The sequence below is a fragment of the Miniopterus schreibersii genome (assembly GCF_964146895.1).
Source record: "Miniopterus schreibersii genome assembly, chromosome: 2".
Lineage (NCBI taxonomy): Eukaryota > Metazoa > Chordata > Mammalia > Chiroptera > Miniopteridae > Miniopterus > Miniopterus schreibersii.
In genome coordinates this window covers 141,590,451-141,617,084 of record NC_138102.1, presented here as the reverse complement: position 1 = coordinate 141,617,084, position 26,634 = coordinate 141,590,451, and the positions used below count along the sequence as shown (strand labels likewise).

The following is a 26,634-nucleotide window of genomic DNA, read 5'->3' as shown; positions in this document are numbered from 1 at the left end:
GGGCTCTTTTGTATTTTGAGGCTGATTTCTTTTGCCGTGCAGAAGCTTTTTAGTTTGATGTAGTCCCATTAGTTTATTTTTTCTTAGTTTCTCTTGCCCTAGGAGATTTATCTGTGAAAATTCCACTATGTGAGATGTCTGTGACTTTACTGCCTATGTTTTCTTCCAGGATTTTTATTGTTTCATGACTTACATTTAAGTCTTTTATCCATTTTGAATTTATTCTTGTGTGTGGAGTAAGTTGGTGATCTAGTTCCATTTTTTTGCATGTATCTGTCCACTTTTCCCAACATCATTTATTGAAGACACTGTCTTTACTCCATTGTACGCTCTTGCCTCCTTTGTTAAATATTAACTGACCATAATGGTGTGGGTCTATTTCTGGGATCTCTGTTCTCTTCCATTGATTTATATGTCTGTTGTACCAATACCAGGCAGTTTTTGTTACAATGGCTTTGTAGTGTAGTTTGATATCTGGTAAAGTGATCCCTCCAACTCTGTTCTTCTTTCTCAAGATTGCTGCGGCTATTCGGAATCTTTTTCAGTTCCAGATAAATTTTTGGAATATTTGTTCTAGCTCTGTGAAATATGCTGTTGGTATTTTAATAGGAATTGCTTTGAATCTATAGATTGCTTTGGGTAGTATGGAAATTTTAATGATATTAATTTTTCCACTTGTTTATATCTTCCTCTATTTCTTTTTTCAGTGTTGTGTAGTTTTCTGAGTACAGATCTTTTACATCCTTGGTTAAGTTTATTCCTAGGTATCTTATTTTTTTAGTTGCAATGGTAAATGGTATTGCTTTTTTAGTTTCTGTTTCTGAGAGTTCATTATTGGTGTATAAAAATGCCCTCGATTTTCTGATGTTAATTTTGTATCCAGCTACCTTGCTGAATTCATTTATCAAATCTAGTAGTACTTTGGTGGCGTCTTTAGGGTTTTCTATGTACAATATCATGTCATCTGCAAATAATGACAGTTTTACTTCCTCCTTTCCAATTTGGATACCTTTTATGTTTTCTTCCGGTTTGATGGCTGTGGCAAGGATTCCAGTACTATGTTAAATAAGAGTGGTGAGCCCAGCCAGGCTTGGCTCAGAGGTTGAGCATTAACCTAGGATCCAGGAGATTGCAGTTCAATTCCCAGTCAGGGCACATGCCCGGGTTGCAGACTTGATCCCCAGTCAGGGGTGTGCAGGAGGTGGCTGATTAATGACGACTCTCTCATCATTGATGTTTCTATCTCTCTCCCCCTCTCCCTTCCTCTCTCTGAAATCAATAAAGATATATTTAAAAATAATAAGAGTAAAAGCGGACAACCCTGTCTTTTTCCTGTTTTTAAGGGAAATGGTTTTAGTTTTTGACCATTGAGTATGATGTTAGCTGTAGGTTTGTCGCATATGGCCTTTATTATGTTGAGGTATGTTCGCTCTATTCCCACTTTGCTGAGAGTTTTTATCAAAAATGAGTGCTGGATTTTGTCGAATGCTTAACTTTACCTTTTGACTCTACCCATTTGTCTAGGACCAGGCCTGAGGCCTCTTTTTTCTTAAAGCCTAAATTGATTCTCCTACGCTAGAACTGATTTCTCCTTCTGAATTTTTTTTTTCTTTTTTTTTTTAATACATCTTTATTGATTTCAGAGAGAGGAAAGGAGAGGGAGAGAGAGAGAGAGAAACATCAATGATGAGAGAGTCATTGATCGGCTGCCTCCTGCACGCCCCTGACTGGGGATCGAGCCTGCAACCTGGGCATGTGTCCTGACCGGGAATTGAACCCCAATCACCTGGATCCTAGGTCGACGCTCAACTGCTGAGCTACGCCCGGCTGGGCTGAATTTCTATAATACATTAAGATCTTCAGCCCTATCTGTAATAAGAAGTGGGTTTTAGGTTTAACTCAGGTTAGGTGTGGCAGGGCATCCTGTTCCCAACAATACTTCCAATTTTCTCCTTATATCATCGCTAATATTAGTATCGTCAGCTTCCTCACATGAAGAACTCTAGTGACAGAGAGAGTGTCCCATGAGCTTCTGGCAGAAAATCCTTGCAGAATCTATTTTCACACACTTTTAACAGGTGCGCAGAGCAGAGACAGGCTGTTAAAAGAGAGTTTACATTCATTAGGTGTGATCTGAAGTATTGCTAATGAGGTGTTTGCATTGCCTACTTTTGCACAATAAACCTAGATGCTGCTTTCTGTTTTATATAAAAACTACATATTTTAAAACATTGTTTTATTTTGTTAAATTTTTTGCAACAATATAAGAAAATAAAATGGTGTTTTTGTTACTTTATTCACCAAATTGAATTGAGGCAAATGCTTGGGAGCCAGTGGGAGGTAGGTCATTCTCAGGGAGATGGATTAGTGATGTACATGTTTGGGGTTCTTTTCCACTCTCCAAGTATCATTATCTAGAGGGAAAGGAATTTAATTAAACATTCCTAAGTCAGAGTCCTCTCTTATAGCCTTAGCAAAATAGACCAGGAGTTGGGAAATCTTGTTTCTGATCCCATCCACATCTAATTCTAGGTGATCTTGGGCTTATCACTTAATACTCGAAAATCTCAGTTTTCTCAACCTAAAAAGTTAAGATTATGCTAATAGCCAATATCCCACCTATCTTATAGGGTTGTTGTGAAGATCATTTCTTGACTTCCATAGATAAAATAAAAGAGCCTATTGCCCAACCCTACTTTATTTTTCTCCATAGGTATATATTTATTTGTTTATTATTCATCCTCTTGTATGTTCATCAGCTGGGGCAGTGCATGCCCTATAGTAAGTGCTCAATCATTATTTGTTGAATAAGTGAATTAATCTTATGAGATAATGCATATGAAAACACTGTGCTTTTCTAAATGCTTTGAATAGAAAAGGTGACATAATGAAAAAATTTTTTATCTCCAAAAATGAATTGAACTCTAGGTGGAAAAAGACTGATTACCAATATATATTTTCCTTTCCCAAAGAATTAGTTTCCTTTAGGGTCTCAGGAAGTGGATCAGAAAATAGTTTTCCTGATGTTTTGGAGATATTTTCAGAGGGCTAGATAACTATTGTTAAGTGTTAACAATTTTATCATGCGTCTTGTAGAACCTTAGAATTAGAAGAGACTTTATAAAAAGTTATTAGGTAACAGCCTCTATCTAGTGTATGAATCTCTACTTGAATTATTGGTATCACGTGTGTATTATACAAGTTGTTCTGTCGTGCCTATCTGTATTAAGTATTTTGTTTTTTTCTTGGCTGCATGAGCTGTAGTAGCTGACTATAAAGGAAATGAGAGAAGCTGACATGGAATATATAGCAGGCTGGTTGCTTCATAATAAAATATGATCCATTTATTTAGCAAATGCTTCTTGAGTACTTTCTATATGTGAGGCATTTGGGGTATTGGGTCTTCTTGGGAGGAGAAAGATGAAAAAAGTCCATTATTTACCCTTAGTTAGCTCATAACATGGTAGTATATAATGTGATACTATTTTTGACAAAAGGAGCCCCAGAATGGGCCTTACTTACTTCATAGTAAGAGTGGTATTTGAATTACACCTTGGGTTTTCGAAAAGAGGGAGAGATTGCAACACTCTAGTGGAAAGAACAATATGAACAAAGGCTCAGAGACAAGGATATAGAACAGTTAAGAAAAAGCTGAGCAGTATGATTTGATTGGAATGTGGGGAAATGACTGAGGAGCAATGGAAGATGAAGCTGGAAAGGGAGAGCTGGAGCCAAATCACAGAGGACTCACAGTGTTAGACTAAGAAGTTTGGTATTTGCTTGATAAGCAATAGAGAACTACTGAAGGTTTTCAAATGGGAGTAAGGACATGTGATCAAGGCTGTGTTTTAGGGAGGTGAGTATGGCAGGGATATGGATCAGATGGAAAGAGAACTGGGGAGAGAGACCAGCTGTGAAGTAATGAGGGTCTGAACTGTAGTGACAGACGTGGAAAGTAAGGGGAACGGGTAGATTCAATGGTTTCATTCCTGTGGAGGATAAAGGAGAGTTGAGCATTCGGTTGCCTATTTGACCAAGTGTTATTGAGCATTTTCTGTATGCGCAGCTTCTGTTCTATGCCCTTCAGAACAAAACAGACAAGTTCTGTACACTCTTGGAACTTAGTTTTTATTGGGAAACAGATAATAAGGAAGTGAAGAAATAAAATCATTACAAATAATGATAAGTGCATTAATGAAGATAATATGGTCCAAGTACTTTAGTTCATGGTGCTCTAACTTGGTACAGAGACTAAACTTGGAGAATCCAGAGTAACCAAAGGCTATATGATTACTCAAATGTTAGTGTCTTAATTAGGCATTAAGCTAGTACTATAAAGTATAAGCTTTAAAAGAACCCATAATGCAGATACTCTCAGTTGTTTAAAAGCCAGTATTGTCTCTCTGTTGAGAGTATGCCCATCTTGGATTTTTAGATAGGCAGGATTCTAATACATTTCAGCATCAGTGAGAGCTATAGGGGTTCCTGTAGATAAACGTAGAATGTTCTTAAGAACCTCAGGTCTTCTTGTCTTTGTGTAAGTACTAAGTTGTGATTCCAAAGTTCTGAGCCACATGTATAAGAGACAACTTTTACTTGAATTCTATGATGTGTCTTACTAGCTGATCACCTCGCCATAACATTCCACTGATAGGTAATTTTAGGAATTAGTCTGATGGTGTCTCCAGGGTGTGGGTTATAAAATCTTATTCTAAAAACTACCTGTTGAATGAGTTATTTAATAATAACCATTTAAATGTTGGAGGATGTTTAAAGGTTTCAATTATATTGATCATCTTCTGACAGTATTTTTTAATGCAAATTTTATTTTTCAATTACAGTTTACATTCAGTATTATTTTGTACGTATTAGTTTTTAGGTGTATAGCATAGTGGTTAGCAAAAATATACTTTACAAAGTGTTCCCCCCAATATTTCCAGTGCCCACCTGGCACCATATATAGTTATTACAATATTATTTATTGTCTGTATTCCCTATGCTGTACTTTACATCCCTGTGACTGTTTTGTAACTACCAATTTGTACTTAACCCCTTCAACTTTTTCACTTGGTCCTGCAACCCTACCCCCCTCTGGCAACAATCAGTCTGTTCTCTGTATCTATGAGTCTGTTTTTATTTTGTATGTTTGTTTATTTTGTTCTTTAGATTCCACATATAAGTGAAATCATATGGTATTTGTCTTTCTGTGACTGACTTATTTCACTTAGCATAATATCCTCTAGGTCTATCCATGCTGTCACCAATGGTAAGATTTCATTCTTTTTTATGGCCAACTAATATTCCATTGTGTATATGTACCACAGCTTTTTTATCCACTCATCTATTGATGGGCACTTGGGTTGCTTTTATATCTTGGGTATTGTAAATATCACTGCAATGAAGGTAGGGGTGCATATATTCTTTCAAATTAGTGTTTTGGGTTTCTTCAGATATATACCCAGAAGTAGAATTGCTGGGTTATAACACAGTTCCATTTTTAATTTTTTGAGGAACCTCCCTACTGTTTTCCATAATGACAGCTCCAATCTGCATTTCCACCAAAAATGCACGAGGGTTCCCTTTTCTCCACATTCTCCCCAACACTTGTTGTTTGTTGATTTATTAATGATAGCCATTCTGGCAGGTGTGAGGTGATATCTCATTGTAGTTTTAATTTGCATCTCTCTAATGGTTAGTGGCATTGAGCATCTTTTCATATGTCTATTGGCCATCTGTATTTCCTCTGGAAAAGTGTGTATTCAGGTCCTCTGTCCACTTTTTAGTTGAATTGTTTGTGTTTTTTGGTGTTGAGTTTTATGAGTTCTTTATAAATTTTGGATATTAACCCCTTATGAAATGTATCATTGACAAATATCTTCTTCCATGTAGTAGGTTGTCTTTTTGTTTTGTTGATGGTTTCCTTTGCTTTGCAAAAACTTTTTAGTTTGATGTAGTCCCACTTTTTTATTTTTTTGTTTGTTTCCCTTGCCTGAGGAGATATATCAGAAAAAATATTGCTAAGAGAAATGTTCTAATATTTTTAATTAATCATATTTTAAATTCCCTTTTTAGGAGAGTAAGACTGTATTGCCATTATACAGAGGGATGCTTCTCTTACTGTTTCCAAATTTCATGAGTTGTAAATTCTTTACATTAGCCCTGTTTGACATAATTTAAGGTTAGGATTGCCCCGTCATATGACAGTTTCTGCCAACTGTGATTCTAGCGGTAGAATTTTTGATACAAGCTCTGAAGAGACACTCCTCTTCCAGACAATTTGTTGAGGTAACAGAGTTTGGTCTGTTGAATCAAGTTGGAATAAAAGATTCCTTCAATTTCAGAGAATGGTGTATCCTATCTGCTGTTCAAGGTCAATCCCTTTCCCTGTCCCCTGACCCCATTCATGCCTTCCTACCTTCTCTAGAACTTCACTGTCTTAGTTCTCCCCTTTCTTTTCTGTACTTTCATTCTTTCCCTCTCATATTTGTTCCTTCCCCTCAGCTTATAAACATACTCAAAACCTCTCCCATCCTAATGAACCCTCATTTGACCTCAGATCCCCAACTAATCTAATCTCTTTTCATCCATTGAAACTTTTAAAGAGTAGCCTTTGCTCATCGTCACCCCCTGCACATCTCCCACCCAGTCCTTGCAGCTGACTCTGCACCCTTACCTCTCTACTGACATTCTCAAGGTAAGATCCTCTGTGATTTCAAATTGCCAAACCTAACAGACATTTTTTCAGTTCTTATCTCACTGAACCTCTGTGCTGTATTTGAGAGCATTGATTACTCTGTGATTCTTGCAGCTCTTTGCTTCCTTGGCCTAATTCTCCTTATATCTTGGACTATGCCTTCTCTTTCTCTTTCATTTTCTCCACCTTTCCCTTAAATGTTAATATTCCCTTGGGTTCATTCCTTGCCCTATGTTCTTCTCATTTGGTATACTCTCTCTTCCTGGGTGATCTCATCTATTCTCTCTCAGTACTCTTGAATCTGTATCTTTAGCCTAGAACACTCCTTAAATATTCAACACCTTGCCAGCCATCTCTGTCTGGATTTCCCACAGGTAACTCAGTGTGTTCAAAACTGAACTCATTTTCTCTCCTCAAACCTACTTATCTTCTTTCATCTGCTATTTTAGTTGATACCACCCAAATTCTAGATATTATTGACAGCCCAATTTCCTGCAGTTCTTGAAGATCACCAGTATTAGGGAGCTCTCAGAAGAATGTTGCACATTTTTACAAGAAAAAAAGTTATGGTTCAGAAATGTTCATTTACATGTTCAAATTCCTTCAACTAGTGTGTGTGGTAGAGCCAGGTTTCAGTTCCAGGCATGTATGAATTCAACACTCAGAGTCTTTCTACATACCATGCTGTTTCTATTAGAGTGTGTTGCAGAATGATTTTTTTGTTTTCTACTATCATTTTTAGATAATTTTCTGTCATTTTGCATTGCCTCAGTATGAGTTAGCATGTTGTTTTTTTGTTTTTTTGTTTTTTTAGTTCGTTTCATACCATATCTTTAGAATGTTATCTAAGACATAGAAAAAGACTAGAGGACTTTTTGAACTAACATTAATGAATTTTTATTATGGAAAGAGTTGAGCATTCATATATTCATTTGATAACTTGATGAAAGATGGAAAATGTGATAATATAGTTTCAGTTATACACCTAGCAGAAAGTTGCATATAGTTATAAGTAAATTGATTTTAGCTTTATCATTTCCTCATGTCTAAGAGATTCAGTCATACATTCCACAAACATGTATGAACTGTCTCCCTTGGGCCAGATGGGCACATATTATGTACTCTGCTTGCTAAACTGAAAAAGTCACAATAGTTAGAAGATATACCTCTGCCTTTACAGATCTCAGGGTCCAGTGAGAGATACTGATATGTGAACAAAAAATGACGATACGATGTAAACTGCTCTAAAAGAAGGCAGTACAAAGTGTTGTGGAGACACACAGTAAGGAAGGATAATTCTATTTGAGAGAGCTAAATGGGGCCATCTTCAGAGTGGAGGTGATATTTGAGCTGGACTTTAACATATTAAAGTCTGGTAAAAAAAATTCACTTGTTGGAGAAGAGAACAAAGAGCAATTCAGGTATAAAAAACAGTACATGCAAAGGCAGAGAAGCAAGAAAAGTTGAATCGTTCAAATAGTGAATTCGCTTGTGACTGGAGCATGGGGTGTAGTTTGATAAAACGGGAGATAAAGCTGGAGAGGCAGGTCCGATCCCACTGTGTGCATACTAAGCACATTTTCTTTTCTCCCGCGTCAGAGTTCTCAGTTTTGAAATAACCTCTGGGCCCATTTTGAGCCAGTACAGCTATACAGGTGTCTCCCAGTGACTCTGCTGTCTTGATCTAGCTTATGCTCAAGTGTTCTACTGGCTTATGTCAAGTGTGTGAATACTACCTAATGTGAATGTTAGCCCTTAGAGTGTTCTAATGGGCACCCCACGTTTGGAGCCAAAGATCAGAAGGAGTGGCAGTAGTCTGTGATGACAGTGGCACTGTCGTAATCACAACATTTACTGAGTACTTACTCTGTGCCAGTCACTGTATAAAGGACTTTTTGTGAATTTTCATTTAATCTTCATAATATCCTGATAAAGTAGATACTATCAGTCATTATCCCTATTTTATCAATGAGAAATCTAAGCCATAGAAGCATAAGTTGCCTAAAATCATGATAGCTAATAGGCAACAGAGTTGGGTCTTGAATCCAGGGCTTGTGGCCTCAAAGCCTCTAAACCTCTCTGCTCTGGTGCTCTGAAAGAGAGAGGAGGGTGAGAATAGATGCTAGAATATGAATACAGTGAATCGAGGGGATAATATGCTTTACATAATAAACCTGTATTTTGCTCTACCCTAGAGCAGCTGTAGTCTATGTACCCTAAAAGGGTAAAGGGGAAGAAGTTCAAAGGCAAACTCATATTGAAGGACAGTGAGGAAGAGTGGCCATGTAGGAGGTTCAGAGCTGCCCTGCCTTGGGGAGCAGCATCGTGCTGGCTCAGCGCTGAAGCAGATGCACAGTGCTGCTGCTCTGCCAGGTATGGCTTCCTTGAACAGGATGTGGGCAGGAAGGGTGCCAGCTGCTCCAAATGTGGGTTGGAGGTCATGGGGTTACAAGGTCAAACCAAATGAGAAAGTGTATGCAGAAGCACCTGGAAAGCTGTAAAGCCACAGACTGATGTAGTGCTAGCATTATCTTCATCAAGCTTAAATCGGAGGCGGGGGAAAAGACCATAAAGAGCTGTGTGATCTCTGAGGCATATGCAGGGGCTTTGCTTTTTTCCAGAGTTAAAGGGATAAAGTAAAAGAGATTCCTTGATTGGTCTGCAGATAGGATAAGGTGACCTGGTATGGTGAAAAGAGTTCAGGGCTAGATACCAGGTGACCTGGACCCTAGTAACTCTCCTACTCCTGCCCACCAACTCTATGCTTGGTTTCTTGTCTGTAAAGTGAGGAGTTGGATTTGATAAATTTTGAAGCTCTTTATTTATTTTTAATTTAATTTAATTTTTTTAACCCTTACCTGAGGATATTTTTTTCCACTGCTTTTCAAAGAGAAAGAGAGAGAGAGAGAGAAACAGAAACATTGATGTGAGAGAAGCACATCGATTGGTTGCCTCCTGCATGCACCCCGACCGGGTAGGGCATTGAGCCTACAACCGAGGTATGTGCCCTTGGCCAGAATTCAACCTGGGATCCTTCAGTCCAAGAGCTAACGCTCTAACTGGCTAGGGTATACTTTTGAAGCTTTTTAAAACTGCAATATGGTATGATAATTAAAAGCATAGGCTTTGGAGTTACATTACCTTAGTTCAGTTCTAAGTTTCACCACTTAATAACTTTGTAGTCTTAGGCAAGTTATTTTACCTTCCTGCCTCCATATCATCATCTATAAAATAGTACTTATCTCACGGAGTAGTTGTTGTGAGATAGTTGTTGTATAATGCATCTGAGTAGGGTGTTTGCCACAGAGTAAACGCTTAATACATGTTAAATGTTATTATTTCTCTAAATAGACTCATAGGTAAAATTATCAATGACTAAAAGGAATAAGAACATAAATATAGGATTTAGGGATCTCTCTTGCTCAATTTTCAGTATAGTGGAATAGAGAAGTCAGCTAAAAATTACAGGGTTAGGCAGTTCTAGATGTTAAACAGTTAAGATCTAGGTTGCAAACTCTAGGAGACAGTTAAAAGTCAGTGTCAATGACAGTTATAGCAAGATAAACTCAGAGGATATTGGTTCCCAGCTGTCCTCTGGGAGATTAGCTACATCTCTGAGCCAGTACGTCTTCATTATAGCCAGAAGGTCATTAGATACCTGTAGGTTACCTTTGCCCTAATTGAGATGATGACTTCTCAGGAGAGGGAGATCTTGTTTGAGTGGAGAGCCATTCTCCTGGGCCATGTGTCCCACAGCAAACCAGGGACTGGATAATAAACATTTCTCTAAGAAGCTTTCTGTTCTGTGATACATTCCACCCTTGCATTGAATACTCTTCTCTCTAATGTCTTCATATTTATTATTTTAATTTATACTTTTTGTATGGTTAAAAAAATTAATCCCCTCTTGGGGTGAGTGTGGGGAGATGCTAATAATAAGTTGGCTCCACTGCAGTACGTGGTAACTGTGTATGTTCATTGTATTGCATTTGCAGTATGCTAGGATTTGTTTGGTGTGTATGTGAATGTGCTTGTAACTGGCACAATGTGCTTGTAACTTGTACAATGTCCCTCCCCTTATGTGGACCCCGAAGAGAATACATCTTAGCCTGTGTTAGCATGGCAATGCTCCTCCATCGTGTGCTCCAAGGCCCACATTGCTAATTAGGAATGAAAAGCCTGTGCTTTTCAGAAGGCTCATTCTATGCCTGCATGACACATTTATTAATACTCTATGCCATAACTCGTTAAGAGCTGTTCCACTGCTTTTAATGGGCCTTGTGCTCGAACACATTCAAGGGCTGTTGTTATAAACTGCTATTTCCCCTTGGGCAGTAAACCACAATCCAATTTCAATTTCCCTTTTAACTCATTTACTTCACAAAGATCTAATTTAAGACAGATTAGGTAACATATTGTTGGACTTTATGGGCACCAAGTGATTATTGCTTAAGAAGTATTCTGTAAGGATCCAAAGCTTGCTTTTCTTCCCAACTCTTTCAGGACTTGAAAGGATCTGGTGTTGGAGCACAGTATTGAAAGGGATGAATCTCCTTTTCTGGATTCTCACCAGCAGTTTAACGATGATTACCAAGATTTAATCAGCTATGTGTATGGCTTAAAAATTCTTTTATGTTTTATTTTTAAAAGTCAGGCCATCACCAATCATCCCTATTCATCTGTCTCCCATATTCACTGTTCTGCTGAGATAAAAATAGGGGAAATAGGGCAGGAAGAAGCAGCTTTTGGTGCAGTTCTGCCATGGGACTGCTCCCTGTTGCCCCCTGCCCACATAAGTATAGTTGTCAGTATAGTATTGAACACTGTTGACCCTGGACTTGGCAGAGATTCAGATGAAGAAGCTAAATAACTAATTCAGGAGAGTTCTACCAGGATGTAATGTGAAAGAATAAATAATGGCCCAACTGGGCATGGCTCAGCGGTTGAGCATCGATCTATGATCCAGGAGATTGCGATTCAATTCCTGGTCAGGGCACATGCCCAGGTTGTGGGCTTGATCCCTAGTGGGGGGGTGCAGGAGGCAGCCCATCATTGATGTATCTATCTCTCTCTCCTTCCCTCTCTCTCAAACCAATAAAGATGTATTTTTAAAAAAAGAATAAATAATGGGCTTTCTCCTCAAAAGTATGGTTTGCTGCTTTGTTGCACTTAATCTTGGATGCTTCTGTGTATTTTCTAAACCATAAAATCATAGATGTCAGAGCTGGAAAGGACCTGGGCACACCCAACAAGCAGCCCTCTCTCATTTTATCAATGAAGAAAATGAGATCCAGAGAGATGCAATGGCTCACCCAGGCCATACAGCTAGATTGAGGCAGGTGAAAGAGAGCCCAAGTGTTTTAGGACAATGTGACCTGAGAGATGGGCTGGTGGTTCCCAAATCCTGGTGAGCACAGATTTCTCTGTAGCATATTGAATCAGAATCTCTGGAGTGAGAGTTGTGAATCTGCATTTTTTAAAATTGATTTTAGAAAAGGAAGGAGAAAGAGAGAAACATTGATGTGAGAGAGATACATTGATCAGTTGCCTCCTGTACGTACCTGGACTGGGGATCAAACCTGCAACCTAGGTATGTGCCCTGACTGGGAATCGAACCTAAGACCTTCTGGTGCACGTGACGACACTCCAAGTAATTGAGCTGCACTGGCCAGAATGTGAATATGCATTTTTTTGAAAAAGCTGCTCAGATCATTCTTAATGCAGCTAGTCTCACCTCGATCAGGAACTGGTATTATGTATACCAGGGACCAGCCAACTCCAACACATGGGCTGGATGAGCTCTGCCATTTGTTTTTGTATGACCCATGAGCTAAGAAGGTTTTTGCATTTTTAAATGGTTGGGGAAAAGTAAAAAAAATAATATTTTCTGATGTGTGAAAAGTATATGAAATTTAAATTTCCTTGTCCATTAAAAGGTTTTATTGTATCACAGCCATTCTTATTTGTTTATATATTGTCTGTGGTTACTTTTGCACTACAGTGGCAAGGTTGAGTTGTTGCAACAGAGACTATATGGCCTGCAGAGCCTATGATGTTTACTATCTGGCCCTTTACAGAAGAAGTTTGCTAATCCCTGATATATACTATTCTATTGCATACAAGCACCAGCATTAAAAGGGAGATTCCTAAGCTTTGAGTACTTGTGTCATTCCAAAAACCACCTTGCTTTATGCAAAAGATTCAGTTATGAAAAATTGCATATAAGTAAGTGTATGCAAATCTAATTATTTTAACAATAATATATGTTTTATTGTGATGCACCTTGCTACTTTAAGTATAAAGAATTTACCTTTATTTCAGGAGGTTTAGCGTGGACTAGATATTTTATTTCTCTGAATAGAAAGAGATCTCCTGTTTTTATACTTGATGAAGATACTAGATGTAAATATTTGGAAGAGAGTGATGATAAACTATTTTTATTCTATGTGCAGTATTCAGTACCTAAATTGATTATGAAGTTTCTACTTTACACATAAAATGTCCTTAATAAAGCCTTTATACTTACAAAACCATAGTTTTTAAATTCACTAATGATAACCTAGTTTCCCTCAGGATCATCAGTCCCCTTCTCACCAACTCATCACTGTACTGATTCAGAATCGTTGCTACCTCCTAGGTTTTTTTTTCTTCGACCAAGATCTAACAATTTTAATTTTTTAAATACTCAGAAACCTAAGCATATATGTTCTTTTTTATAGGCAAAAGGAAAGAAACCATTATTTGTACAGTTGATCCTGGAAAATATATGGAGTTTGTATGATGCTGTCTTTTAAATGCCGTCTTTTAAAGGCGAATGTCTTCCTTTTCTTTTCTTCTTGTCTTCCTTTTTTCTCACCTTAGACATATAAGCATTTGTTCATTAACCAGTCAGCACTTATTGAGCACCTGCTCTGTGCCAGGCACTGTGCAGGCACTGATTCTGTGATAGAAAATATTCTCATTGGTACCCCTAGACCTATCTTTCCATCACAACCAAACTAAAGACAAGAGAAATAGAAAGTGCATAGTAGACTACCTTTTAAAATCTTTTGCCTGTCTTCTGAGGCAGGCCGGTGATTTTGCAAAGGTCTGGTGGTTTTTAGATCCTTGGGACATGGGCCAGTGCTTTCATTGTTGCTTAGGCTTTTGTGTAGTGGACCCCGGGGGCTCAAATTTCTCATTCACCAGAGAATCCATCCCCCACACCAGTTTCATTCTCTGCCATATTGCCACTAAATTGCCTCTCAATCTGGCACGGTAGAAGCTGTAAAGAGACTCTAAACTTGGCATAATGTACTGCTCTTTGCTGCATGACCTTTGATAGGTGGTGTCCCTCTCCTGAGCTTTTGTAAAATGCATAGAGGATAATAATCCCTCCTTCACCCATGCTTCACAGGAATATTATGAGGTTGAATGAGGAGGTTATTTAAAAAGCTTGGCATTTTCATAGATGGAGTTGCTATAGAAACGCAGGGGGATCAGTACTTCAGAGAGGGGATTTTGGGAAAGTCCTGGGCTCTTTGTTTCTTTGGGAAGCCAAAATATGGAAGAGTCATAGCTTAGCCCTTGACCTGTTTTACCCTAACCTCAGGTCTGTTCTTTCCTCTTGCTTTTAAGATTAGGCTTTCCCTGCAGCAGACCCCAGCAGAGCCAGTACACTAGGGATGGTGCATTGAGCATTTCCAGAATGTATATGGCTCAATACCAGCACTGCTTTTCAGTTAGGGAGAGGATGGCATTGACTCTGCCAGATTAAGAAAGAAAGGAATAGAAGATGAGAGGAAAGGAATTTGTTTTTTTAATCTGCCAGCAACTGTTTATTGGGAGCTTATGGGTTGAGTGTTGTATTAGAATTGTGGGACGAAATGTGAGATTGGTTCCTGCCCTGTAAGAGCTTAAAAACTAATTTCAGGGGTAGAGGGGCGGTAAAAAAATAAAAGCTTGAAGAGTAATGAAAGACACAAATTCTGAGTATAATGAGTTCAGAAAAGGGAGAGCTCAGAATACATGGAAATATACCATTATAAAGTGGGAACTCAGCCTGGCCAGAGTGGCTGAGTTCGTTGAGTGCTATCCCATGCACCGAAAGGTTGCCAGTTTGATTCCCAGTCAGGGTGCATACCTCAGTTGCAGGTTTGATCCCCAGTCGGGAAGCATATGGAAAGCAACCCATCAATCAATAAATCAATCAATCAATCTCTCTCTTTCTCTCTTTCTCTTTCTCTCTCTCTCCCCGCCCTTCTGCGCTCTCTCAGCGTGTCCTCACGTGAGGGTTTAAAAAGAAAAAGTGGGACCTCAGTCCAGCCCTGGCTAGGTGGCTCAGTTGGTTGGAGTGTCATCCCATACACCAAAAGATTGCGGGTTCAATTTCCAATCGAGGCACATACCTAGGTTGTAGGTTTGATCCCGGTCCAGGAACCTATGAGAGAAAACTGATCGATGTTTCTCTCTCTCTCTAAAAAAGTCAGTGGAGCCCTAGCATTTTGCTTAGTGGTTAGAGTGTCAGCCCTAGGACTAAAGGGTCCCAGGTTCTCTTGTCGCCAAGGTGACGTACCTCGGTTGCAGGCTCAAGCCCTGGTTCTGGTCGGGGTGCACGTGGGAGACAACCAATCAACGTGTCTCTCTCACATCGATGTTTCTCTCTCTCTCTCTGAAAAGCAATGTAAAAAATATCCTCGGTGAGGATTAAAAAAAAAGTCAATGGAAATATATCCTTGGTTGAAGGGGGGAAAAAATGGGACCTCAGTCCAAATTCAAAATAACGCATACCTCTGTAAGAAGGAGGGCAAGTATTGGAGAGTAGTGCAGAAAGGAGCACAGTTGGTGAGGCATTATTTCATAGGCCAACTAATGGACAAATATACGTAACATAAAATTTACCATTTTTAAGTGCACAATTCACTGGTATTAAATATATTCACCATGTTGTACAACCATCATTTCCAGGACTTTTTCATTATCGCAAGCAGAAACTCTGTACCCATTAAACAGTAACTTCATTCCCCTTACCCTAGCCCCTAGTAAGCTCTATTCTACTTTCTGTCTCTATGAATTTGCCTATTCTATGTACCTCATATAAATGGAATCACGTAGTATTTGTCCTTTTGTGTCTGGTTTATTTCACTTAGCATTTGTTGTAGCATATATCAGAATTTCATTCCTTTTTTAAGACTGAATAATATTCCACTATATGGATATACTGCATTTGGTTTATCCTTTTTTCAGTTGATAGACATTTGGGTTATTTCCACTTTTGAAATGTTCTGAATAATGCTTTTATGAGTATTTACATATAAGTTTTAATGTGAACACCTGTTCTCAATTCTCCTGGGTGTACACCTAGGAGTAGAATTGCTGAGTCATATGTTTATATAGTCTGTGTTTCACTTTTGAGGAAGGAACTCCCAAACTGTTTTCCAAAGTGGTTGCATCAGTTTACATTCCTATCAGTAGTATGTAAGGGTTCTAAGTTCTTCACATCCTTGACAGTACTTGTTATTTTCCATTTTTTTAAAAAATTATAACCATCCTAGTGGGTGTGAAGTAGTGGTTTTATTTGCATTTCCCTAATGGTTAATGATGTTGAACATCTTTTTATCTGTTTATTTGTCTCTTTACTGTTGAGTTATAAGAGTCCTTTATTTATTCTGTCTTCTAGACCCTTACTAAATACATAATTTGCAAATATTTTCTCCCATTCTGTGGGATGTCTTTTCACTTTCTTGATAGTGTCATTTGTTGCACAAAAGTTTTGAAGTTTGATGAAATCCAGTTTATCTCTTTTTTCTTTGATTGCTTGTGCTTTAGGTGTCACATCTCTGACACTTGTCAAATCACACCTCTGTTTTCTCCTAGCAGTTTTATAGTTTTACCCCTTACATTTAGGTTTTTGATTCATTTTAGTTAATTTTGTATAGGGTGTGAGGCAGAGGTCCAAATTCATTCTTTTGCATGTGATTACCCAGTTGTCTCTTTGTTGAAGAGACTGTTCTTTCCCCTTTGAGTTATCTTGGCATTCTTGTCAAAAATCAATTGACGGTAGATGTAAGGGTTTATTTCTAGTCTCTCAATTCTATTCTTTTTATCTATATGGCTATCCTTTTGTTAGTACCAGTCTTGAATACTATAGCTTTGTATAATAAGCTTTGAGATAGGGCACTGTGAATCCTCAACTTTGTTCTTATTTTTCAAGATTATTTTGGCTATTCTGGTTCCCTTACATTTCTATATGAAATTTTATGATCAGCCTCTTAACTTCTGCCAAAAATGGCAGTTAAAATTTCTTTTTATTCATTTGGATGCTATTGTAAATGGAGTTTTCTTAATTTAATTTTTTTGTTTATTGCTGATGTACAAAAATACAACTGATTTTTGTATATTGATCTTGTGTCTTAAAACCTTGTTGAATTTGTTTATGAGCTGTAATAGTTTTGTGTGTACATATTCCTTAGGATTTTCTGTATGCAAAATCATTTCATCTGAAACTCAAAGTAGTTTTACTTGCTTAATTGCCTTATCTAGAACATCCATTTTATAATGTTAAATAGAAGTTGGGAAAGTGGACATCCTTGTCTTGTTCCTGATCTTAGGGAGGAAGCTTTCAGTCTTTTACTATTAAGTATGATTCTAGCTGTGGATTTTTTTTATAGATACCCTTTATTAGGTTAAGGAAATTCCCTTTAGTGAGTATATTTATTATTGAAAGATCTTTCCACTTTAGTGAGTGTATTTATTATTGAAAGGTTGTTGGATTTTGTTAAATGTTTTTTCTGCATCTATTGAGATGATCATGTGGTTATTGTCTTTTATTATATTAACATTATTGTATTACATTGATTGATATTCGTATGTTAAAACATCTTTATATTTCTGGGATAAATCCCACTTGGTCATGGTGTATAATCCTTTATAGATGCTGCTGGATTCAGTTTGCTGGTATTTTGTTGAGGCTTTTAGCGTCTGTATTTATAAGGGATATTCGTCTATAGTTTTCATTTCTTGTCATGTCTGTCAGTTTTGTAGGAAGGTAATACTACTTATAGAATGAGTTGGGAAGTGTGCCGTTCTCTTCTACTTTTTGGAAGAGCTTATGAAGGATTTGTTATTATTTTCTTTAAACATTTGATAGAATTCATCAGTAAAGCCATCTGGTCCTGGGCTTTTCTTTGTGAGGGTTCATTTTTTTTAATGGAAGGCGCAGAAGGCTATTTATAGTACAATCCTATTTGAAAGAGAGGGGAAGTTGTTTTAAGGCTGTATCTGTGTGCTTATGTTTACAAAAAAAAGTTCTGAAAAGATACACGAATGGCAAAGGTTACCTTTGAGTAATAAGATGGAACTTTCAGTCTTCTGTTCCTTTTTAAAAAAAAAAAAAAATGTGCACATGTATTGCTTTAAATTTAAAAAACACAAAACTTGACAATGGCTAGCATTTGACCCTTTGCCCTTCCGCGCACACAGTGAGGTGGCAGGGCTGTGTGCTGGCCTGTCTCCTTGGGAACGCGGTGGGCTGGGTTCCTGGCCGCCTCAGCTCCCGCCGGCCGCTCCCCTTCCCCCGTTCTGTCCTCCCTCAACCGAATTACTTGTCGGTTCCCGCAGAACAGCCCGCAGCTCTATGCTGCTGAGCCTTTGTATGTTCTGTGCTATTCCCGCTCCTTGCCGCTCCTCCTCCCTTTACCTCACCAATTAATATCTCTTCGTCTCTACTTACCCTTTTAAACCCCTTCCAGATACTCGTTACCTTCCTTTGTGAGCAGTTCTCTCAGCTCACTCTTCTCCTTTTCATTCCCCATCCAAGGGGGGGAAATATCTTTCTTCCGCTGCTTGTCATACATTTGTGCATATTTTTGTCATGGAACTTTGTATTTACCCTGCATCATAATTACTAGTTCACACATGTCTTTCCTAAAAGTAAAATTTTATTCAGTTTTGTATCCCTGGAGCCTAGCTCAATGCTTGGCACAAAATAGATGCTCAAGAACACTTTAATTGAACTGAATTCATGAGATAAGAAAAGGCACTCTGGGTAGAATGAGCAAGGTGAGCAAAGACCCAGGTCATGAATTTGTAACATGAACTAGCTTGTCAAGACGGGAAGATTCATACTGAGAAATATGGTTGAATGGTTTTGGCAAGGCTGATAATGGAGACTCTTAAAAGCCAGATAAAGCAGACCTGGTAGGTAAATATCGGTGGAATGAAGAACTCTTCTCCCTTCCTTCATGTCTTTGCTCCAGTCTCTCTTCTCCGTAGGCTTACCCTGACCACCTCCTTTAAAACTGTCACCTCCCCATTCACCCATCTCCTTTTTCCAGCATTCCCGATCTCCCTTTCTCTGATCTTTCTCCGTTTTCCATTGCATATATCACATTCAATATAACTTACTTTTTTGTTATGTTTTTTATTTATTGTCTCTCTTCCTCTTTGGAATATGAGCTTCCCAACCAGGTTAGCCTTGTTCACTGATGTTTCCCAAGCAGCTAGAACATTGCCTGACATATAGTAGGCACTCAGTAAACCTTTGCTGAGTAAATGAATCCTAAATTAATGAACTTTAATATCTTGTCCAGAGCTGACATAGATAGCTTAAGTATATAGTACAAATGCCTTGCTTCTGAGAGAAATAAGTTTATTCTGTAAAACTGCTAAAATAATGCCCTCTATTTGTAATATAATCTTGGGCAGGGCTTAGGGGAGGGAGGTTAGGGAAAGAGGTATATTGCCTTAAAGTTTTTTTGCCTTAGAAACCAGATTGGGAAGTAAAAATTATAAGTACATTTGAATTATTTCTTGCTTAGAAAAATGTTATTTGTGTGGTGATTAATTCTAATGCTTTAATAATTTCTCTTTTTCTTTCTCCACAGACCTTTGTAGTATTAAACAGAGGGAAAACTCTCTTCAGATTTAGTGCCACGCCTGCCTTGTACATTTTAAGTCCTTTTAACCTGATAAGAAGAATAGCTATTAAAATTTTGATACACTCATATCCTTTTCTGCAAATGGGAGTGAGGATAGCAATTGCATGGTTGCAGTTGCATGTTTGTGATTTGTGACAACTGAGTTGTATATTAAGTATTTTACCAATAGTGTTATTGACTGTCCCACCAGTTAGAGGTTTAGGAATGAATGTCTGCCCAACCCTGAGCTGTGAGCTTCAGCGAATTCTTTTTTCTTAGGATGATATCTTGGGAGTCTGAAATTTTGTTGGTATCATTTAGAGGGACAAATTAAGTGGTAAACTTTCACTGAAGTCTTACTTTTAAAGTACTCAGACTTTAGTAATTTCATCCTGAGGCAGATTATTCAGGTTTTTAATGTATTAAAGTCCAATATTAGAATATTTTGAAAGCTATTTCTTGAATTACAAATAGTTGAATGAATACTTTAGAGATCTGCTTTGAATATTTTTGATTTCTTGAACAGTGAGCTTAGAAAGTATCTGAGATCGTTTCTCAGGTTAAATGGCCCACTGATACAGAGGTTTAGATTTAGATTTAGATTGTAAGATTGATACGAATCTTTTCTGGTATTTTTATTCCCCTGAGACGGAAAATGCCAATTTATTCATGTGGCCTGACTTTTACAGCTCATTAACGTAGGAGAGCATATGACAGATGAAAAGTTATGTGATGGGTGTAGCATAGTGACCTTACACTCTCATGGTTGGTATTTAATTTGACAGAACTTAGGCCCATGCTTCAAAGCGTATTGTATCCTCCAAGTAGGATGAGGAAACGAGCAGTTGCAACTTGGTAAATTGGTTTGCTAAGCTCTCACAAGATTTTATTAACTCTAAGAATTTAGCAACCTGGTTCTGAAATCTGTGGTTTATAAGCAACATAGTTCTGAAATCTGAAGTTTACAAAGAAGTAAATAATTCACAATGGATGTCTTCCCTTTTTATTGTATCAGGAGATGGAGTATTTTTTCTCTTCTAACCAGAACATGTTGTTATTCCCTGAGGAAAAATCAGCTGCAGTGAAGAAAAATCCAGCTATATGAAGTATTTTTTCTTTTTAAAACTTCATGAGTAGAGTGAAGATGGTGAATGCCATTAGCAAGAGAGACTGAATTAGCAAATGAGATACAACTTCTGTGCTTGTTAAAGTGACAGATTGCATTTGAGTAACTCATACTGACCTAAAGCAGTTTGATTTTTCTCAGTAGACAAGAACAGGAAGGGCAAGAAAGGTCCTGGATGAAACTGAAATGGCAACAAAGTACTATCCATGCACATTCCTGGGCACTTTCAGAATGATCAGATGAATTTGTCCCATTACCTAATTCTTAGGAATATGGTGGTGTGGATGCCCTTGAAATCCTTACCCAACATGCCACAACAGGTTTCCCAAATTGGACAAATTCAGCATACATTGGCTATTGCCTTGCCCCCAAAAACAGTTCTGCCCTTTGGAGGACTGAGGGGCGTAGTGGACCCTTAATTATATGTAGATTTTCAAATAATTAGTTATGCAAGATAATTAATAATAGTGAGTACTGAGTAATATAGATTAAGTTTATTTTCTCACCTGACAACTTTGGTAGACTGGTAGATTTTGGTTACTGTGCACAAAGGTATTTAGGGGCTCATTCCATACTTGAGGTAAAAGTGGTAAGAGAGGGGGAATGTTTTATCCAAAGGAGTGGCATAGGGACAGCCTTCTTAAAAGCATGTGGACATTCTACTGTGTTCATCCACGATTCTCTGGTCAGGTGTGGATACACATGGTGGAATTCTGTGGTGACCACAGTTCTCATTGTCACCTCACCTTTTCCTCCTCTTCTGTGCTTTGTCTTCTTTCAGGTTACTGATTTAGATCTCCTGATACCAATGTGAAATGTGTTTGTTTTCTGAGAAAAAATTTATAAGTTCAGATTTTGTGTATTCTCGATTTTGTGTGTTTCTCCCTTGACTCTTCTCTACAGTATTTAGCATGATCATCATGTGCACCATTTTGACAAACTGTGTATTCATGACTTTTAGTAACCCTCCTGACTGGTCGAAGAATGTGGAGTAAGTAGCTTGTTTATTTATTTGCCTGCTTGTTTAGTTCATTTTCAGTCACTGTATCTTGCTTTGCCACAGTTTATCCATCAAGGAAAAAAGTAGTTAATTGTCTACTCTTTATTTCACAGAGATGGGTGAAGATACATAAATGTAGGGTCTAGGAATTATCAGTAGTCCACTCTAAAAAAAGAAAGTAGACTCTGCAAGTTCCTACCTGTTACCTCCATCTTTTCCTATGCTAGCTGGTGCTTTTGACTTGTTGCCACATCCCCATCTTCTACTCTCAGTTCCTGACAGTACTACCTTCTTCTCCAGTATTACTTTTCCCTTCATTTTGACTTGCCTAAAGTTAAAAATAGCTCTGGGGCTGCCTCTCTCCCCGCCCCTGGTTTGAAATGATCACGTACTAGATGGCAGTACAAAAGTATTTCTCTGTAATACCTGTCAGGACCCAATACAACATTCCAGAGTTCTTGGTTTGTGCATTTCAGAAAGCATCCCTCTCGCTTCCTCATGGCTATTTTGTTGCATTGGCTATGCCTTCTTTGTTTTTGTCTCTGTTGGTTGAAGCCATACTTGAGGCAAATATCTTAAAGGACTCATGTAAAGTTTCTGTCTGTTCAGAAATTACCTCAAGCTATCCATTTCTTTGACAGGTACACGTTCACAGGGATTTATACATTTGAATCACTAGTGAAAATCATTGCAAGAGGTTTCTGCATAGATGGCTTTACCTTTTTACGGGATCCATGGAACTGGTTAGATTTCAGTGTCATCATGATGGCGTAAGTTCTCTGCTTACTTTTTTGGTGTCCTGGGTACAATTGTGGGTGGTTGTACTCCTAGGTGTTTGTATGATAGTTATAAATGTGAGTTTGTGGGCAGTTATATGAGGGATTAATGGATAACTATGTAAAGCCATATGGCTTTATGCCTATGATTCTTGCTTATGAGGGCCTCTTGTTCAGACATTGACAGCGGATTTATATGAGAGAAGGTAAGCAGAGGCTTTACAGCTGGGAGAGAAAGTAGGAAGTGATTTCCCAATGACGCACTCTCATATTTTCTTCCCCCTCCTAACATCAACCAAGGTTTGCACATTTATCACTAGGGGGCCTCGGTGAAAACTTAAAATTTCGTGGGTGCAAACCTTAAACTGAAAATCAGTTTCCTGGGTATATTTTATCACATGTAATTTCATGAAGCTGGCCAGATGTTACAGACTTTAGAGCACATTTTAGAATTAAAACATAAGCCAAGGTATCTAAACTGATTGATCTCTAAAGAATTACTGACCAGAACTTCAAACTATTGCTAGAGAACAGTGTAGCTCCACATTGGTGTGCTAATAGCTCTTGGTAATTTCTGTTTATAACAATGAAAATGTATCTCTGGGAAACTAAGCTGATGATAGAAGACTTTATTATTTTTATTTGCAGGTTGGGAATGCACTTGGTGGTTTGGTAGGCAATAAGGGTGTTATGTAGATTGTGAGCTTGGGTGTGTGCATTGTCGATGTGGAAGAGGTTGAGTATATGGATGGGTCTGAACATTGGACAGATGTATTTCAACTGTCAAATGTGAATGAATGATATGCATTGAATATTTGAAACTGGAACTTTGACTTTCTATTATATTAAGGCCATTTCTAGCTTTCCAGCATTATGAAAATGTACATATTGTTGTTCATTTGATATTTAAGTGTCCTGGCTTGGCACAGAGCTGGTGATAAAAATGGGCACTTCGCCTAATATTTGCTCTGATCTCATGATCTGGATTTTCCTGAGCCCTACTTTTGTATGTCACACGCTAAAACTTCATCTGTAAGCATAACTGTAAACATATGCATACAGCTTTTGGATAAGTCACGTATACAGACATTTAGGCACTTTTGCCATTGTCAGCTAAGGAGTTATGTTAATGTATATTTGGTTTTATGGGGCTTCTGCTACAGAAATTTGTCTCCTTTTCTTAAGAAATTGTTCACAAAACTTGGGACGTAACCCTTTGATACCTCCCAGTCTTCCTTTTTATTAAAAAAAGTGACTGGCCCAAGAGTCGTCATTCTCATTCAGATCTGCACATCACAATGCTGATTAAGAGAATAAGCTCCAGGAATCTCCTGGTTGTATCAGTTTTTTCAAATATACTTTTAAATTCTCCTTGCCCAAATTTTAAAAAAAAAGTATTCCTTAAATGTTTATATTTTAAAACTTTTCTTTTTCAAGGAAAAAAGTGAAATCATAGCTTGTATATAAGACCCTTTCTTCCCCCCCATTCTCAAACCCTCGCCCAGTGGTACCATTACAAGTTAACTTTGGTTTGATTCTGCAGGTATATAACAGAGTTTGTAAACCTAGGCAATGTTTCAGCTCTACGCACTTTCAGGGTACTGAGGGCTTTGAAAACTATTTCGGTAATCCCAGGTAAGATGGCCCGGGGTTGGTGTTAGGTGTTGGGTTAGGGCCCTGATGTGACGTATTGTACTTTTTGTTTTGTTGTGGTTTTGTGGTTTTTCTTTGGTGTTTGTGTTTGTGTCTGTGTTTGTCATTTGTGTCTGTGTGTGACCTCCCTTACTACAGATATGTGACAGAGTTTGTGGACCTGGGCAATGTCTCAGCGCTGAGAACATTCAGGGTTCTCCGAGCTTTGAAAACTATCTCTGTAATTCCAGGTGAGAAAATTTAAACACAAGACTGACTTTGCCTCATCCTCTCTTTCCCCTCCATTCATTTTGTCCACCACATTCTAAACCGGTGTCAGCACATTTGATATGGCCTTGCATTCCGCATGTTTTTACTGGGAGACATTCTCTGGAATGGCCCTTTGGTCCTTAGGCACTTTCTCTGACAGTGCTTGCCAGGCATGCAGCCCCCATTCCATCCATGCTTTTGAAAAAGCACGTGCTTAAGAATCACTTGGATCTCACAATATCTGAAAAAATTGTCACAGAGCTAAGCTGTCTCTTTGAATATAAATCATTTGCTTTCTGGCCTCATGGAATTACAGTAATTTTAACATTCACCATCATTCCATTGCTTGTGATTTCTAGGCTTCCTATCGCATGATTGGCTGGTGGGATGTTACTTGAAGAATTATACTTTTATTATTACTGTGTTAATGGGATCATTTAATCACATAAGAGACCTACCCAGTTAACTAGTCCAGTATTAGAGACAAATTTAAGAGCCTTTGAGTTAGTGAACTGAACCTTAATAATTACTGTTTATCACCTTCTATTGCTGTCTGTTTCACTAATAAGAACCAGTAGACATATATTCAGAGACTATTCTCAATCCCAATGAAAGCTTATGCAGGTGCTGTTAAAAAAAAATCAAAGGTAAGATAAAATTCATCTGAAGGTATGGGCAAAAAGTATAGAAACTTGAGGAGAAAAAAGGAATCAGTGGGTGGTTGAAAGGTTGTTTTCCTTTTACTTCCTGGTCCCAGTTGACTTAGCCCAGTAGTTCTTAACTTTTTGAAGGTTTTGGATCCTTTTAAGAATTGAAATTTACAGAATCCCCTGAAACTCACCTATGGACTCCAGGTTAAGAGCCCTTAATTTAAATCCTTGCCACCTGGTAATACTTACCTATCTTTTTAAAGACCCATCTTGATGTCTAGTAGGAAAGATATTGTAATTAGTCTTGTGAGCCTAGGATACACTGGCAGTAACATGGCAGAAGTCAAGACTGTGTTGTTGCTGATTGGACTTTGGTTGTGTTCAGGTAAGAGACCAGACTTTCCATTGCACTTTTGTAGAAAAAGGGACATGAAGAGCAGAGGTATCCTATTCCTGGCATCACATGGTTCTTCCCCTTGTGGCAGACTCGAAAACATTTCTCTTTCCCCCTTTTAACATTATCTAAATACAAGGTGTCAGAGGGAAACACAAACGTTGAATCCTAGAGAGAACAGACATAAAATGTGGCCTAACAAGAACCCCAAGGAGAGTAAACCCCAGTTTTTCCACTTATAAATTTGGGTCATGAAGTGGGCTAGTAATTGAGCCCTACTAAAAATGAATTCCTTTATTTTAGCAAAGGTAGCTTACTCCTTATTAATAGAATTTGGATGTCAGTTGGAGTATATCCTTCTTGGCAAAAAAACCAACCCTGACTTACCAAGGTTTAGTTCCTAGCCGTTTTAAATCCATTTGACAGAAAGCCCAGCTCACTCTCCAGGCAGCCTCACTCGGTTCAGTGATGGGGGCTTAATCCATAGGCAGGCCTTGTCTTATTTTTTTAAGGCACCTGGAGCACCACGTCTTAACTTCTATTTTCCCTTTGGTCTCTTTTCTCCTCTGGCCTCTTTTTAAATATGATCCCATGTTTTCTGCTCACTTCCCCCAGCGTACTCCACAAGGCATCTGTCTCTTTATGTTCTTGTGATCTCAGAACTTCTCTTCCAGAATTAAATTGGAAAACTGTGTTCTGTTCACTAACTAGGGCAGCAGATGCTATCTCTGGTCTAGCTTTTAGCTTCTGTCTGTGTGCTATATGGTTAATTTCTGACCACAGCTTTACTGCAAGATAGCTCTTGACTGATGTCACATTATTCATCCTTAATACTCCAGTACTATATATATAAATAAACACAGTTTCTGGCCCATAGCAGTGCCTCATAAATGATTGTAGTAGTAGCAGTTATTATAAAGAAACCTAAACCCAAAGAAAGGATTTGTATTAAGATTTAGACATCAACTTCACAGTTTGAAATCGACTTCTGGATTCCTATTTCTAGAAGCACCCCAGATGAGCCTGCTTTGGGAGATTAACTGGGATGGACAGTAACTTTTAAGGGATAATAGAGCCAGTAATAGTTTTCTGTCAGTGAATGGTATAATTGATACTTGAATTTTAATCCTAAATTCTTTTTTCCCCATTCTATGTAGAGCTAGTAAGAGAAATCCAGAGTTAAGTGCTTATTTGGT

General features: G+C 38.1%; 1 protein-coding gene across 1 annotated transcript in view; it reads left to right on the top strand.

The window, feature by feature from the left end:
- The window catches only part of SCN8A (sodium voltage-gated channel alpha subunit 8), a 170,086-nt gene that overhangs the window by 62,965 nt on the left and 80,487 nt on the right, over window positions 1-26,634 (top strand). Inside the window, exons 3-6 of the mRNA XM_081127064.1 lie at window positions 19,558-19,678; window positions 21,620-21,707; window positions 22,358-22,486; window positions 24,284-24,375. Of these exons, the coding sequence (XP_080983190.1) occupies window positions 19,558-19,678; window positions 21,620-21,707; window positions 22,358-22,486; window positions 24,284-24,375 (430 nt within the window). The remainder of the gene's footprint in view (window positions 1-19,557; window positions 19,679-21,619; window positions 21,708-22,357; window positions 22,487-24,283; window positions 24,376-26,634) is intronic.